Source organism: Balaenoptera ricei, chromosome 20 (genome assembly GCF_028023285.1).
Source record: "Balaenoptera ricei isolate mBalRic1 chromosome 20, mBalRic1.hap2, whole genome shotgun sequence".
NCBI lineage: Eukaryota > Metazoa > Chordata > Mammalia > Artiodactyla > Balaenopteridae > Balaenoptera > Balaenoptera ricei.
In genome coordinates, this window is record NC_082658.1 from 49,727,597 (window position 1) to 49,742,732 (window position 15,136).

The 15,136-nt window shown below is 57.5% G+C and overlaps 1 protein-coding gene and 1 long non-coding RNA gene across 5 annotated transcripts in view; one reads left to right on the forward strand and one right to left on the reverse strand.

The window, feature by feature from the left end:
- The window catches only part of ABR (ABR activator of RhoGEF and GTPase), a 181,848-nt gene that overhangs the window by 155,640 nt on the left and 11,072 nt on the right, over positions 1-15,136 (forward strand). For 3 of the 4 annotated variants that reach the window (XM_059908040.1, XM_059908041.1, XM_059908042.1), the window contains one exon: positions 14,951-15,010. In XM_059908040.1, coding sequence (XP_059764023.1) covers positions 14,951-15,010 — 60 coding nt within the window. Of the gene's footprint in view, positions 1-1,063; positions 1,603-14,950; positions 15,011-15,136 lie in introns of those variants that run through there. The other variant, XM_059908043.1, reaches the window with a different exon arrangement.
- On the reverse strand, positions 14,086-15,120 carry LOC132355607 (uncharacterized). Its single transcript, XR_009499664.1, has 3 exons — positions 14,847-15,120; positions 14,517-14,637; positions 14,086-14,412 (listed from the first exon to the last, which is right to left on the reverse strand). It is a non-coding gene; the product is annotated as an uncharacterized LOC132355607 (long non-coding RNA).

Here is a 15,136-nt window from a genome sequence, read left to right on the forward strand (position 1 = left end):
GTGGTTGTGAGCGCCAGGGCCTTTGGAGGAGACCTGTCACTAGCCAGCTGCAGTTCCGTGACCTCAGGTGAGAGCTTCATCTCCCTGAGCCCCAGTCCTCACAACTCTAAACAATACCACCAACGGCACAGAAGTCGTGAGGCTTCAACGCCAGCAGATATTTGAACGCCCTTTGCGTGGGACCCGGCTCACGGTTGGCGCTGCGAAAATACTGGTTTCCTTCCTCCCCCGTGCCAAGCTCTACAGGGTGTGACGCCTGGACGCCTCTGGGTTGTGTGGACCCTAATCATCTGGGGTTCAGGCCTTTCTCTGTTCTCCAAACACCGGACACTGACTTGTTACCTTGTGAAATGAACATTCATCAACTTGAGAGTCAAGAACAAGTTCTTAGTTCTCTATCCCAAGGCACCCAGCACAGAGTGGCTTATTGCCGTTTTGTCAGTGGACATCCTCTGCCCCCAGCAGCACAGCCCTTTTTTTGGCTTTTCTGGTGAAGGGCACCAGCGATGGTTAGAAGTGGCCCATGAGAGGAGCACCTCTTGCTGGGCATCTGTAACCCGTGTCGTCCTTGGATTTTTTTGCTCATGTCCCCAGAGAAGGTCCATAGTAGCTGATTCCCTCTGGGGCTGCTAAAGCCCAGGAGATTGCCCAGCTAGGGATCTTCTTTATTCTCTACACAGAAGTCCACGCGGGTCGGGTCCTGTCACTGAGTTGGCATTGAGGGAGGCATCTGGGGCAGGAGTAGAACCCCAGGGCAGTCCTGGTCCTCTGCCCGGGACAAGGGCAGCTGTTGATGGCTCCTGGCCCTGAGCCCTGGCCTCTGCAGACCCCCTCTGGCTTCCCCCAGCCTCCCGCAGACACCCCAGCCACAAGGCGCCGCCTGGTGGGGAAGGGGTTAACCAGGGCTCTAGAGGGGAAGAGACGGGCTGGTTGAGCTGCTCGTCAAACTTACTTTAGTAGGGGTTGGAGGGAGGGCCGAAGGGTGGGTGAGGAGGAGGCCCAGCCTGCCAAGAGTTAAAACCGGGAGGTTGGGTGTTTTGGAGGGGGCAGCCTCCCGCGCCTCTTTTGAGTCACTTCCTCCGCTGGGGGGGCTGGGGGCGGGGGCTCCCCGGCAGCCTCGGGCGCTGCGCCGCGCGCTCTGGGCTGGCCTCCCGCTAGCCTGGCCGGGACCAGCGAGCCGGTGCTGCTCCAGCGGTGTCTCCGGGGAGGGAGGACGCAGAGGGAGGAGAGAGCGGAGCCCCGCACCGTGCGCTTCCCTGCCCGGCTCGAGTAACAGTCCCGGCGGCTCGGCTGAGGCTGCGCCCGCTCCCAGCCTCCCTCCAGCGGCTCCGGAGCCCCGGCGGCCCGCGCCTCCCCGCCTCCCTGCCTCCCCGTCCCCGGAGCTGAGCTGGCCCCGCAGGCAGGCTCGCCGTCGGGCCGGGCTTTGCCGCTGCCGCCGGCATGACCGACGTCCTGCCTCAGCCCGACTGCAGCTTGAAGGCGGTGTGCGAGCCCCTGGAGCGCTGCTGCCTGGACCCGCTGGAGGAGCCGGGGAGCAAGCGGCCCCCCAACACCGGCGCGCGGCTCTGGGGCCGCGTGCGCAGCAAGCTCCTCCGCCAAAAGGTGCCCGAGGGGCTCGAGCGGGTCGGCGGGGGTGGACGAGAGGGACTGAGGCGGGCGGGGGGCCTGCTGGGGTTCTGGGCAGCCCCTTTCCGGAGCTCACTGCGCCTCCTACCTGACGGAGGGACCCTGGGACAGAGGCTGGGGTAAGCTGTGGGTTGGCTGTAAGTGGCCTTAACGTGATGATTAACGCTCTTGCTACCCCAGCCTCCGAGCCCTGCTCTCTCTGCGTCTGTCCCTGTCTCAGGAAGAGGGGGGCTGTCTCCCGTGCGAGAGGACTGCCTGGCTCCTTTCTGCGCCTCTGCGGGTGGAAATATGAACAGATGGGGCGAGGGGCTCCTGGGTCTCAGTTTCCCCTACAGCGCCCAGCCCAGCCCCGCCCCCCTGCGTCCAGTGGCCGCCCCTTCTGCTGAGGGGCACCGGCGGAAGCACCTCAGTACCACCGCCGTGTGAGGTTTCTTTGGGGTTGTGGGGAGCTGGCGGTGCTGCCGAGTCTGGGGGCTATAGGCTGCCTCTTCAGGGACCACCCAGAGGCCTGCTGGCCCAGTGCCAGTCAGGCACCAGGCAACTCAGTCAGTGTGCCAGGGGTTTCCTGACCCAGCAGGCAGCTCAGACCAAGCTGAGCCAGGGCAGACTGCCCATCGTGCCTGCCGCCCCAGACCTGGGCGGGGATGAAAATCTGAGATAGAAGCTGACTGTCCTGCAGCTGGGCAGGCTGCCGCAGGGCTGGCTTTGGGCCCTGGCATTGGGCGTCTGAGGAAGAGCCAGACCATCGCCTAGCACACAGTAAGCGCTTGATAACTGTAGACCAAATTAACCACCTAAGCAAATGTCGCAGGGTGCCTGTCCCGGCTGGCCAGGGCCATGCCTGTCCTTCCAGGTAGTGATAACAGAGGCTTGGCTAGTCTGTGTTGCTGGTGGGGATTTACAAGCCCTCCTGGGGGGGTCCGAGGGGGGTCCCTCTGCACAGGTCCTCACTGCCAGCCAGCATAGAGGCTCCTGGCACCTGCAAGAGGATGTGATCTTGGGCCCGTTGGCTCCTTATCTACTTTCATCCTCTTCCAACGGGGCATACGTGACCTCCCAGAGGGAACATCAGTCCTGGAAAGTGCTGGGCAGAGCAGCAACTTGAGCTGTCCTGCATTGGCCCCTGTGTCACCTTCAGCCTCTCTAGGGACGAGGCTAGCAGAGCCCTGCTGGCCTCAGCTGCTACGAGAGCCCTTCTGTGCTGAGGCAGCTGTCTGTGCCCGGCAGCCCGGAGCCGTCCCCTGCCTGTACCCCCTTCCCAGCCCCTGCTGAGGCCAGCAGACACCGGCCCAAAGCTCATTGTCCATTTCCAGACCTAGAGGTTGGTAAGAAAGTGACCCAGCAGGTTCCTGGCCCAGTCCCAGCCAAACAGAGTCCTTCCGGTTTACCTGCCCCTTTGCCGGGGTTGGGGGGTGGCAGGTAGGGGGCAGTTTTTAAACCTTGAAACTCCAGACTTTCAGTTCTTTCCCTGGGCATTAGTGACTACCCAAACCAAGCAGCCGCTTCAGGAATCCTTTAGCCAGCTTCACCTCTGGTGGTATCTGACAGTTCTGTGTCTGATGGTGCCCTCTGGGCAAGGGTGGCGGGCCAGCCAGGCTCTGGGCTGCTGAGCTGATAGGCATCAATGCAACTGCAGGGTGGCTCTGGCGCTGGGATGCTCTGTGCGGCAGGTGATTCAGTCCCCTAGCTCCTGCTGTGTGACAAAGTATGTTGGCGTCGCAGACACAAGGGTCTGTACCGTGGGTGACAGAGGGACATTCATTCACCCTGCTGTGCCTGCCTTGCTGTGCCCGGGGTTGGTGGGTGAGCAGGCAGGCTTGTGGAGCCAGACCCGCTGCCCACCTCCCTTCTTTTCCCAGCTGCATTAACCTATTTTTTTCAGTGCAGCAGGCTCACTGCCAGACGAGGGGGCTGGGATCGGGCAGCAGCTTAGGTGGGTGGGGGAAGGGTGCCAGGTACTGCCCAGCCCGACGGGAGGGGTCGCCTCATTAACTCCTCATTTAACTTTGCCACAAGGATGCGATGCTGTGGATGCCTGAGACACCTGTGGCCCTCCTGCTGCCACTTAACTAAAGATTCATGAAGCCTGGAGGGGGGTGTATGTGAGTTATCTGGGGACCCCGTGCTGGGGCTGAAGAATCTGTTTGAATGGAGAAAGCCCGGTGTTAGCCTGTGGAGCCTCTGGCCCCAGGAGTCTGCGCTTGCTGGAAGAGGGGCGGTAGGGACCACTCGCAGACTGTCCTTTGGGTCCTCAGTGTGGGGCTCTGTTTGCCGTTGTGCTTGTCCCCGAGGAGAGTCCTGCGGCTGAAGCCTCACTCCAGACTCTGACTTGGCAGTTGGCTTGTTGTGCAAGCACTGAGCAGAGGAGACACGTGGCATTGGAGTTTGTGGGTTCTGCCAGTGCTCTCAGCGTTTAGCTTCACATTTCTACTTTCCTTTTCCTTTTTTTTTTTTTTTTTTTTTGGCTTTAAATCACCCTCAAGGAGACCAGGCTCAGTGCCTGGTCTTCCTCCCATCCTGCCTGTTTCTAGATCCTTAGGTTGCACTTGGGAGGGAGAAGGACTGAACGAGGAATCCCATCCCTATCCCACAAAGTGTCCAAAGGTTTTAATGGGGTCACTTGTGGGAGCCAGAGAGGCTAGGAGTGCCCCAGGGAAGCAGCGGCCAGGCCAGAAGTTTTTGTCTCGGGCAGCGGGGGTGGGGAGGGGCAGGAATCCATGCCCCTACTGTTGCCCTGCAGCCAAGGTGAAGACGTCCAGACCCAGACCAGGCCAGGTACTGGCTGGAGGTGGGGACTCAGGCTGAACTGGCAGGGTCCAGGGGAGTGGGGGAGAGTTGAGGATGGTTCCTGATGACCTTGCCTCTGCTTCGAGGGGTTGCCACATGGGTCTGGGAATTCCCCACCACCAAAGAGCTTCTCTCAGGAAGCCAGAGGCCTGTAAGGTGAATTGAGATGTTTCCTGCTGAGCTCCAGGACGAGTCCACCTGCTCTGAGATGGGGTTTGCTCCCCTCTACTTCTGGGGAAGGTCAGAGGTGCAACCCGAAGAAAGACAGGATGGGGAGCCCTCTTTGGGCCACTAGTCTGGGAACCTAGGGTTCAGGAGGGTCCCTTTCTTTGACATCTTGATTGCAACTGCAGGACAGCTCCAGACCCCTCCCAGAGTCTGTAATATAACCTGACAGTTTCCTAACAGGTAGCATCAGGTATGCAAACCATGTGCATGTCCCCAGGGCTCAGTCAGCCATTCACTGGCTGTTCCAGGCATTGAGGGTAGAAGGGTGCTGGGGTATAGAGAGATGTCTTGGGCTCATTTACTTTTACTTCATCATCTGGCTCTGGGCATCAAGAAAGATCTTGAAACCTTATTAGACACCAATAGACACCTCTCCTGCCCCGGCTGCCCACCTCTCTGCCCTACCCCCTTTCTCCCACCCTGCCCCCCTCCACCTTATTTGCCGGAGGGAAGGGACCTGCATCCTGTCTTCACCATTCACATGCCCATTCACACCCCTATAGCGATCCCTCAGCTGTCGGAAGCGGACAGTAGTGCCTCTCCGCGGGGCTGGAGACCCCTGCGGCCAGCCCATTTCCTCCCTGGCCTCTGTGTGGGCCAGGGTTGTGACCAGGCCGGCTGGCTGGGGGCTTGGAAGGGGGAGTAGTGAGACCTCCCTCCATCCCTGCAGCCAGCATACATACTCCCTAGAGGGAGAGGGTCTTACTCCTGGAGCCACACGGGTGGCCTCCTGACCCCCCCTGCTCCCACTTCTCCACTGAGCTGGCTCCCAAGAGGCCAGTGTGATTCCACAGAGCAGGAGTCCTCAACTCTGAGAATCTGACGACAGTTACGGAGCTCCACCCAGACCCAGAGCCACGCACATGCACAGACTGTATGCTGTTTCAGAGAGGGTCACGGATCCCCAGGTAGGAGCCCGTGCTCTGAGCGCACTGGGCAAGCTGCTGTTTCTTGGCGCCGGGGGAGGTTAGACGGGGCACCGGCCCTCTCCAGCATCTCTGCGGTCCACAGGTGGCTTGGCCAGGCAGCCATGCTGGGCTTGGTGGCCCAGCTTTTGGATGGCCTTGGACCGGGGAGAGCTGGGCCCGCCAGTGCGGCCCAAGCCCAGTGGCGCAGGACTGTCCAGAGGCCGTGAAGGCCCAGGAGGGCAGACATTTTGGAAAGAGCCCAGAAACTTCTGCAGGTGCCGGTGTGGGGGAGTTACCAGGCACTGGTCAGGGCGCCCAAGTCTGGAAAGGCCCAGCCCTCTGCTGAGTGGCCTTGCTGGATGCCCAGATTGTCAGGAGCTGGTCCGCAGGTGCTGTTTTGGCTTCCTTTTCCCCATCAAATCGTGCTGAGAGTTGGAAGGGTGTTCGTGTTCTGACAGCTCCCTTGCACCCAAAGGAACACACATCCCCGTGCCTGGAACTTGCCTGCCCAATCCCCGGGAGAAAGCCAGAGTCAGTCCTGGATCCCAGTGAGCCTTAGACTAAGGCCCCATTGTCCTTGGTCCCCCCAGGTGGGCCTAGAGAGGTGGGAAGTGACTGTGGGAGCTGCCGGTGGGAGTCTGCTGCAGAGAGGCTGGGAGGGCCCTGTAGCCCCACGGTGATTTCACCAATTCTGCTTTGGTTGAGAGAGAGTGGAACTCATGCCTGAGCCAGAAGCTGGAACCATCTCTCTTCTGGACAGTGACCCCAGCCAGGGTGGGTGCCTCAGATGGGCACAGCCAGAGCAGCGACAGCCACAGATCCCCTTCCCATCAGACACCTGAATGCCCCCTCTGTGCTCTGCCCTCCTCCTTGGAGCGCCCCACCTCCTCTCAGGCTGGTGTAGCCTAGGAGGCCGGAGAAGGAAGGGCACCGGGCTGGTAGGAGTCAAGAGGCCTCGTTTTTCTAATCCTGAGTCTACGGTCTTAACTTGCTGTGTGACCTTGGGCAGATCGCTTCACCTCTCTGGTTCTCTGGCATCAGTATAATGAAGGAGCTGAACAGGATGATCTCCTAGATCCAGTTCATATGATGATTTTGGCCACGTCTCAAGATTCCTACGCCTAAGCCTTAAACTCTCAACATGCTGGGAAAGTCTGGGTGGAAGAGGTCACAGGGCTGCCCCTGGGCCACGGCCAGCCATTCACTGAGCACGGGAGGAGAGAAGCGAGCAGGAATGTGGGGCTTCTCGACCCCTGTCCCGAGCAAAGGGCATTGCCTTCTCCAGCCTGCATAGCCCAGTTTGTTCATTTGGTCTCTGAATATTGATGGGGCGTCTTCATGTGCTGAGCACTCCAGAGGCAGCCCAGGCAGAGGCCTTGCTCTCGGGGAACTTGCTGTCCACAGGAGAGTCAGGCAATAAATGAGATCATTTTATGCTGCACAAGTACTGCGAGGAAGATAAAATTGGGTAGCAGATTAGATAATAAAGCAGAGGGGAGAGGCCTTGCTTGAAGAGATAATTTTGAACTAAGATTTAAATGACAAAAAGGGTTCTTGAAAGATCCTCCGGGGACAATGCCTTCCAGGCAGAGGTGAAAACCCTGCAGCCTGGGGGGACCGTGGTGTGTTCAGAGGCAGACGGAGGCTGGGTGGAGCATCGGAAGTGACCTTGGACAGAGCAGGCAGCAGCCTTGCAGGCCTTGACAAGGAGGTGGGCTTCTAATCTGAGTGCAGCGGGAAGCCACTGGCGAGTTTAAGCCCAGTTTTAGTGACGCTGACATGTTTTGATCGGGTGCTGAGTACCAGGCATCATTCTTAGCTCATGATGTGAGTTAGGCGATAACCCACGAGGTGCTGTTAGGCTCGGAGAGTGACACGATGAGGTCCCACTGAGTGGCTTAGTGCAGGAAGTGCTTTTAGCCATCATGCCCCCCTGCCAAGGAGGAGGCCCAGGGCCCACTCGGGTTTGCGGCTGTTTCTTGGTTGTCTGGGTGGTCATGGGGCCCCACTGGGGTCAAGGCTGCGTGCCCTGGATGGGGAGCTTCCGGGGGTGTAGAACCCAGCCTCGCAAGCTGTGCACAGAAATGGGCCTGCACGTGGGGCCTGGGAAGAGTCCACCACGAGGCCCCTCAGAGCGGGTACAGGCGGTGGGCTTGCCGAGCCTCATTCTCACCAGCAGGCTCTGTGCCCAGACAGCGTTCCTGGCCTGGGCAGGGAGGATGAAGTCAGCTTCAGAGAAGGACTTTCATAATTCTCACCAAACCACTCTTAAGTCTGGAGGGAGGCCGCTGAGCCCATGGCAGTCCTAAAGGCCCTTGGCCTTTCTTTCCGTGGCAGCAGCATGAGACTTCCCGGTCATACCTCGGGGAGCCTCTCGCTTGGGACTTCGACCTCTAAGGTGGCCCCTTCCCTTTGGGGACAGGGCTGCTGGGGGCTGCCCCTGTGTTGCTTTAGCCCTGACCAGTTCCTTTGCCAAGAGTGACCCTGTGCGTGTCAGCTCGTGGCCCTGAGCTGGGCGGGACAGCTTCCTGCCTGTTGGTTTGAGGCCTGGTTCTGGGGTGAAGTCTCCAGGCAGGGCAGGCCGTGGAGGGCAGGCCAGCTCTGAGGAGGACGGGGCCCCGGGGCTCGGGGCAAGACGGACCCTCTCTGAGTTCTGTCTGCAGCTGTGCCGGCCTGAGGGCTAAACGCGCGGCCGCACAGAGCAGGCTGAGCCCTGGAATGCAGGGCGCTGGGGGGGCAGGTCACAGTGGGTTCCACAGGGCTAACCTGGCTTCAATAAACGCCTCATTCAGAGCCGCTAAACCCTTCCCATATGTGGGCCTCAGGGAACTTCACAGTTCTAGGGGGCAGGCGAGGCAAGCTGAGGCGAAGTGGCCTCATCCCGGTGCCTGGCAGGACGGTCTGCACAGGCCTTTCGTGTGGCTGTCCTGGAGAGGGCGCCTGACCCTGCAGGGCCAGGGCTGGAGGGACAGAGCTTGTTTGGCCTTATGGTGGGGGGGCCCGGCCTCTGGGGAAATGGGGTCAGTTTACTGAGGCTGACCGTGGTCTCCCCTAAACCAGCTGCTGAGCTAGAAGCCAGCATTACAGGCCCCAGCGCCCCCTCCCACTCCGCCCTGCCTCTCTTGAGTTTCTCTCAAGCGGCCACGTTGACGGAACCCTCCAGTACCCTTCCCGGGGGGGTGGGGAGGCAGGCTCTTGGCAGTGCCCTGTTTGTTCCCCCTGTTGCCAGCCCTACCATGCCTCTCACGCCTGTGGTCTGCCCCAATGACAGGCTGGCTTTGGTGTCCCAAGGGGACCAGCCCAGAGCATGTGCACGCACTTGGGGGAGGGCAGGAGAAGGCCAGCCGGGGCCGCCACCGTGGCCACTGATCTGGGAGCCGCAGGAAACGTACCCCCGTCAGACAAAACACCCGGCTCAGGGCCTGGTCTCCACGGCCCAGCGCTCAGCCTCCGGCCGGGTCCCCAAAACACAGCCACACCTCTGCCTTCTATTCGGTGTCCTGTTCGCCTGTGAGGGTGACAACTTCAGCTATACTATGGTTCACTGCACTTAGTTTTTTTTTTTTAAGAAATTCACATTCTTTTATTTATTTATTTATGACTGTGTTGAGTCTTCGTTTCTGTGCGAGGGCTTTCTCTAGTTGCGGCAAGTGGGGACCACTCCTCATCGCGGTGCGCGGGCCTCTCACCATCGCGGCCTCTCTTGTTGCGGAGCACAGGCTCCAGACGCGCAGGCTCAGTAATTGTGGCTCACGGGCCCAGTTGCTCCGTGGCATGTGGGATCTTCCCAGACCAGGGCTCGAACCCGTGTCCCCTGCATTGGCAGGCAGATTCTCAACCACTGCGCCACCAGGGAAGCCCTGCACTTAGTTTTTATCAGCCCCCAAAACAACTCTGGGCTTCAAGTGAAGTCCATGCCACCGACCCAGGACGGGCCCAGGATGCCAGGCCCCAGGCCCAGAGGGCAGAGGGTAGAGCAGTGCTCAACGAAAGAAAGAGTGGGGCCAGGCCCAAGAGGGAGAGGAGATCAGGGGTCGTGCACAAGGAGGTGGGCTTCCTCAGGGCCTGTGCTGTGGAAATGACAGTGTGAGGTTTTGAGGGAAGAGGCTCAGCACCAAGGGGCCACAGGGTGGGAAAGTGGGGTCTTGGGAGCCCAGGTGAATACTGTTTTCACGGGTCCCTGTCACCCGCAAGCCCCGTGTTACCTCCCAAAGTAACTCTGCCGCTGCTCTGTGTTCTGTGCTGGGACTGTAGCTGCCAGTTGTGACAGGTTATCCCGCACTGACCCCTCCTTGTGGATTGAGGAGCCCACGTGAGGGCCCGCAGGAAGGGGCAGCAGCAGAAACCATCAGGAGACCGTCGGGCGGGCGAGCTGCGTGGTGGAGGGAGTGTGGGATGGTGGGAGGACCATGCCCACCGTCCGAAGGACTCTGTCACCTACGAGGGGGAGCAGCAAGGGGGCCCCCAAACTCTCCGGTGCCTCTGAAATCCCAAGCACTAGGAAGTGGCCGTGAACAGCTTTGGAGCCAGAGAGAAGGAGAACATTAGGGTCTCCTGCCCCAGGCTGGGGAGAAACAGGTGGGAGGAAGGGCTTAGACCCCTCAGAGGGGACCCCTGAGGACACTCCTGAAACGAAGGCCGCACCCGCCACCTGGGGGGTGTTTGGGTGCACATAGAGCGTCCTCCCCTGGGCTCAGGGCCTCAGATCCTCTCAGCCCCCTGCAAGGCTGGGGAGCCCATTTCCTGTCCTAGACGTGAGGCTGCTGAGGCCCAGGAAGGTGAGGCAGCCTCCCTGCCACCTGCCAGATTCTCTCTCAGACTCTGTGGGCTCCTTGCCTGGATTGCAGGATTCCCAGCAGGGACCCAGGATGTTGTTGCAGGGGACCTGGGGGGTTCTCTCAGGGACATCAGTCCCAGAGGGCAGCGGCTTCTCCACAGGAGAGGTCTGAATGTGCAACCATGACCTGACCAGGTCTAAATGTAAAGGCAAAAAGGACATAATCGAGCTGCTCCCAGAGGCTGTGTTCAGCCATTCGTTTATAACTTTCTCCAGGATGTTCTATGGCCTGCTTTTGTCTCCTGCCTGTGCTCCTTGGGGCGAGCCCCACTGCGTTTTTGTTACCTGTGTGGTGAAGGAGGGGCCCCTCTTGGGGGGTTTCCCCAGCCTGGCCCTTCGCAGCCCCATCTGTGTCACTACCTCAGGTGATCTGGTGTCCCCCTGGTACCTGGTCCCCAGGCGGGGGGGCACAGCACCTATCGGCTGGGACTGGAGGGTGAGAGGTCAGGTGTTCCTGTCCACTGACATCCAGGGAGCTGGTTCCTCCACCCCCAGCGCTAATCTAATCAGGAAATAGCAAAGTCCACATTTCCCAGGGGTTATAAATAACCACAGCAATTCAGACAGCATTATTTCTCTGGAAAATGTGCCATGTCCCTCTCTACTCTGCACCCTCCCTTCTCTGTATTTAAATGACATCCTGAAATAGACTTGGTTTCTGGAGGCTGCTGGCCTCCTGGGAGACAGGGCTTCATTGTCGGGGCACCGAGAGGCTGGGCAGGCCTCCCCACGCGGGTAGCAGGGCCGCACCTGCAGAGGGGATTTGGAATAGGGCGGTGGCGGGACTCACAGTAAAACACGACAGTGCCACCTTACCCAGACCTGGCCTCAGACAGGCTGAAACAACAGCAAACTGTGCAGGGGACGGGGTCCTAGTGTGGCAGGGAGGCAGAGGGGAACTGAAGCTTCCTGAGGCCTGGAGTTATCTGGGAAGGCTTTCTGGAAGAAGCAGGGCTGGGATTAGGCCTTAGCATCAGGGTTTGCTAATAAGGCCCTGTCTCAGATGCTCCCAGGGAAACGTAGGGTTGCTACTTGGCAGCTGGAATAGAAGTGATGGGGAGGGAAGGAATGAAAGAATTGTACTGGAGTCGGCCTGCCAGCACCCAGGTCAGCCTGTGGTGCCAGACCGTGGAGGGCCGACGTCTCCTTTCTAGATAAATCATCATCACAGCAGCTGCCTTGCCAAGAGGCAAGGACGCCAGGCTAGGTGCTGTACACCTAGCTGGGGTGGGCAGGATCTTGCAGGTTTAGCTGAGGCGAGTCAGGAATACTTGATTTTGTACCCCAGCTCTCACTTCCTAGGCGTGTAGCACTGGGCAAACTCCTCGTTCTCTTTAAGCCTTGGGGTCTCATCTGTAGAAGGGGAGCAGCTAGAAAGGCTTAAACCTCATGGGCTTGTTATGATGATTGATTGAGATGCTGTATGTAAGGGGTTTGTCATAGAGCCAGACTTATAGGAAATGCCCACAACACGTCAGTCGCTGTTACTATTTTCCATGGCAACGCTCTGAGGCAGGTATGGACACCCCTGTAGGGAAATTGAGGTTCCAGGAGGTTAAGTGACTTACCCACATTCACACAGTTGAGTGGAAGAGTGAACATTTGGACCCAGGTCGGTCTGACTCTCATTCCCTGCACGTTCCCCACTTGGGCTATGTCCACATAGCACTCAAGGACCCAGGGAGGGACCACTGGCTCAGTCCACAGCAGCTGCCAGGAGGTGCCAGGTCATGGGAGGCTAGGCCGGGGGAGGGGCACTAGGGTCCAGGAACACAGAATTGGCCTGAGGCTTATGCTGATGCCTGGAGAGACCTGCATTAGAAGCAGGTAGTCATTCCAGAATGTGTGTCCCAAGGGTAGTATCTGCCCCAGGGGACGAAGAGCAGTGGAGATGTCTCTACGCCAGGTGGCCACTGCTCGAGGTCACGGCTGGGGACAGACCAAGGCCCTGTGTCCAAGACCCAGGATTCGGGAGGGGATGCGCCACAGGCCCGGTGAGGGTTGGGACAAAAAGTTTAGGGGAGGAAGGTGTCAGGGGCCCAGTAGGACTTGGCCCCGAGCCTTGTAGAACAGAGAGCCGGGGCAGCAGCCAGTCTGTGGGTCCCACACGCTTCCCCAGCATGCCTGAGGTGGTGTTCAGTCCTCTCCACACCACCCTCCCTCTGTCCTGTTCTCCAGGCTGGGCCTGGGCCCAGATGCAGGGCCCAGACCCTGTCGGAGGCTTGGGTGCCCCCTGTCCCCAGCGGGTGTGTGGGTGATAGAAGGTGCGGGGGTCCTACCTCGAGCTGTAAGAAGCCCCGGGGCCCAGCCACCCTGGACTGACTCGGGTCCAGCTTTCCTTTGTGGCGAGGGGCCTGTTAGAGCAGCAGTGTTCAGACCATGGCGCACACGCCCTGGGGGTGCAGAGACGGTCCAGGGGTACGAGGGCAGGAGAGTTTGAGAGCAGTCAGCTTGCAGGTCCTCAGTTCCCAACAGTGCTATTGCCAAACAGCGACCCGCCAGAGAAGGGCCTTGCACCACCACCTCGCTCGCAGGGGAGCCCGAGGCTTCCTGCGCACTCGGCTCAGGGCTCCCAGGCCTCCTGGGTGGCAACAGAGGGGCCACTTGAGGTGCTGATGTAGGAGTTGAGAAAGTAAAAGACTCTAAAAGCTGGGTTTCCGACCCTTTCGCAAGTCACTTGGTTTCCAGTTCTTTCTTTCCACAAAAGTGATGGAAATGGTCAGCTGAGATCATTTAAAATAAATATTGATAATAGGTATCTATGCAATTCAAGGCAAATACCGAGGAAAGAGGTTAAAGAATTGCAAACATTGCAATAATAAAACTATTTTCAGCCCCATCTACTTTATGTGAACAAGATGTTTCATCCTTTACATCTTTAAAGACCAAACCAAGGGACTTCCCTGGTGGTCCAGTGGTTAAGACTCCACACTTCCTCTGCAGGGGGCATGGGTTCTATCCCTGGTCGGGGAAATAAAATCCCACAAGCCGCACTGTGCGGCCAGGGAAAAAGAAAAAAAAAAAAACCAAGCTCTTTAAGCAATGCTAAATGCTAATTAAATCATGTCACTCCCTGGGTAAAAATCTCGGTGGACTCTCATTAGAATAAAACCTTAATTAAAAAAATAAAATTAAAATTAAAAAAAACAGTATTGATGCTAAAACCCCATTTCACCCTAGCAAATATTCGTGTACATATATGAACTAAAACAGAAAAAATGCTCTACCCATCTCATTAAGCGATGTAATTCCACCAAAATGGTACTTTGCTGCTGAGTATTTATTAAAATTTGTAATGTGTTGGTTAAATTTTTAATTATGTATTGCTAATCATTGTAATAACCAATTCAGAATATGTTTCAAACATTTGGAGCCTAGTGGTCTCAGGAAATCTTTCATTTCCATTTATACAGATATTTTTGTTGAAGCAAAATATAGGGTGAGGAATAAAAGACTTTAAAAAAGAAAAATGCAAACTAGGGCATATTTCTTTGGGAGAAATAGACTAGAAACACAAAATCAAGGAGAAAAAGGAACGTTGCAGGGTTTCTACAAGGGAAAGAAGAACTTGTTTATGTGTTTTTTAAATGGATGATGGTGGATATCAAATCACTATGGAATTTGGATTCCACTGAATACATTTAAAAGAATGATGTAACAGTTTTATTTTAAGATGTAAATATTTACATTATTCTGGAAATTATATTCTTTGCAGCTATTTAAACTTGCTCTGGAAATATTCAGATGTTGACTTAAAAATGTGCCAGGGTGTGCATTGTTTTTCCAAATTACTTTATGGATGCACAAGGAAAAACAGTTTGAAGGCCACTGAGCCAGAGAAACGGCGTCCCGTTTGGTCACCTGTGAGGGATGTCTCTGTGCTTCCCCTGCCATCTCCACCTCCCTGGGGCTCCTGCCCAGTTTGGGGGCCTCCTCTACAGAGTGTTTGCTTTCTGGGAGACCAACCATTTACCCGTTATCTTACGGAGTCTTCACGACAGTCCAGCAAGGCAGGTTCTTTACTGGCTGCAGTGAACAGATAAAACAAATGAGGTTTAGCAAGGTGAAAACTTTCCAAGGTCACACAGTCGGCAGTGGCAGAGCTGTGATTCAGACCCAGGGCTCCTCACCTCTATGTGGCACCGCCTCCCGTTCACCGCCTCCAGGCACACGGGCTACATCCCCTGCGGTCAACTCCAGTTCAGGAAGTTGAGCAAGTTGCTGACGGTTTGTGAGCCTCGGTTTCTGCATCTGTGAAATGGGGTGATAATACCCATCTCACAGGGTGGGGTAAGGAGTGAATGAGAGGTGATGGGTGAATGTGCCTAAGAGCGCACCCCACCTCCTTCCCAGAGTGGGGGCAGTCTTGCACTAGCCAGGGCAGGAGGGGCCTGGGGGCTGGAGCCCCCTGAAGGACTGATGTCAAGATAAGCATCAGCCCCCAGTTCCATCTTCCTGACCTTTTAGCCAACTTCTGAGCTGTGGCTGAGCAGCAGGGAGAGCTCTGGCTTGGTCTCAGCTGTCATCTCTCTCTCTCACGTCCTCTTTCTTTCTTTCTCTGCAGCTGGATCCACAAACTGTAGAAACGAAGAACTGGCACACAGATGTGATTGAGATGAATGGGGTGAGCCCAGAGAGATAGGAAGTGTCTGCACAGTGGGTGGGCAGCCTGGCCTCTGCTGGTGCCCTGCGGGGGCTGTCGGACCCCCGCCTCCTTAGCCCAGCCCCTCCCCCCTCTCCTCTGCCTGCA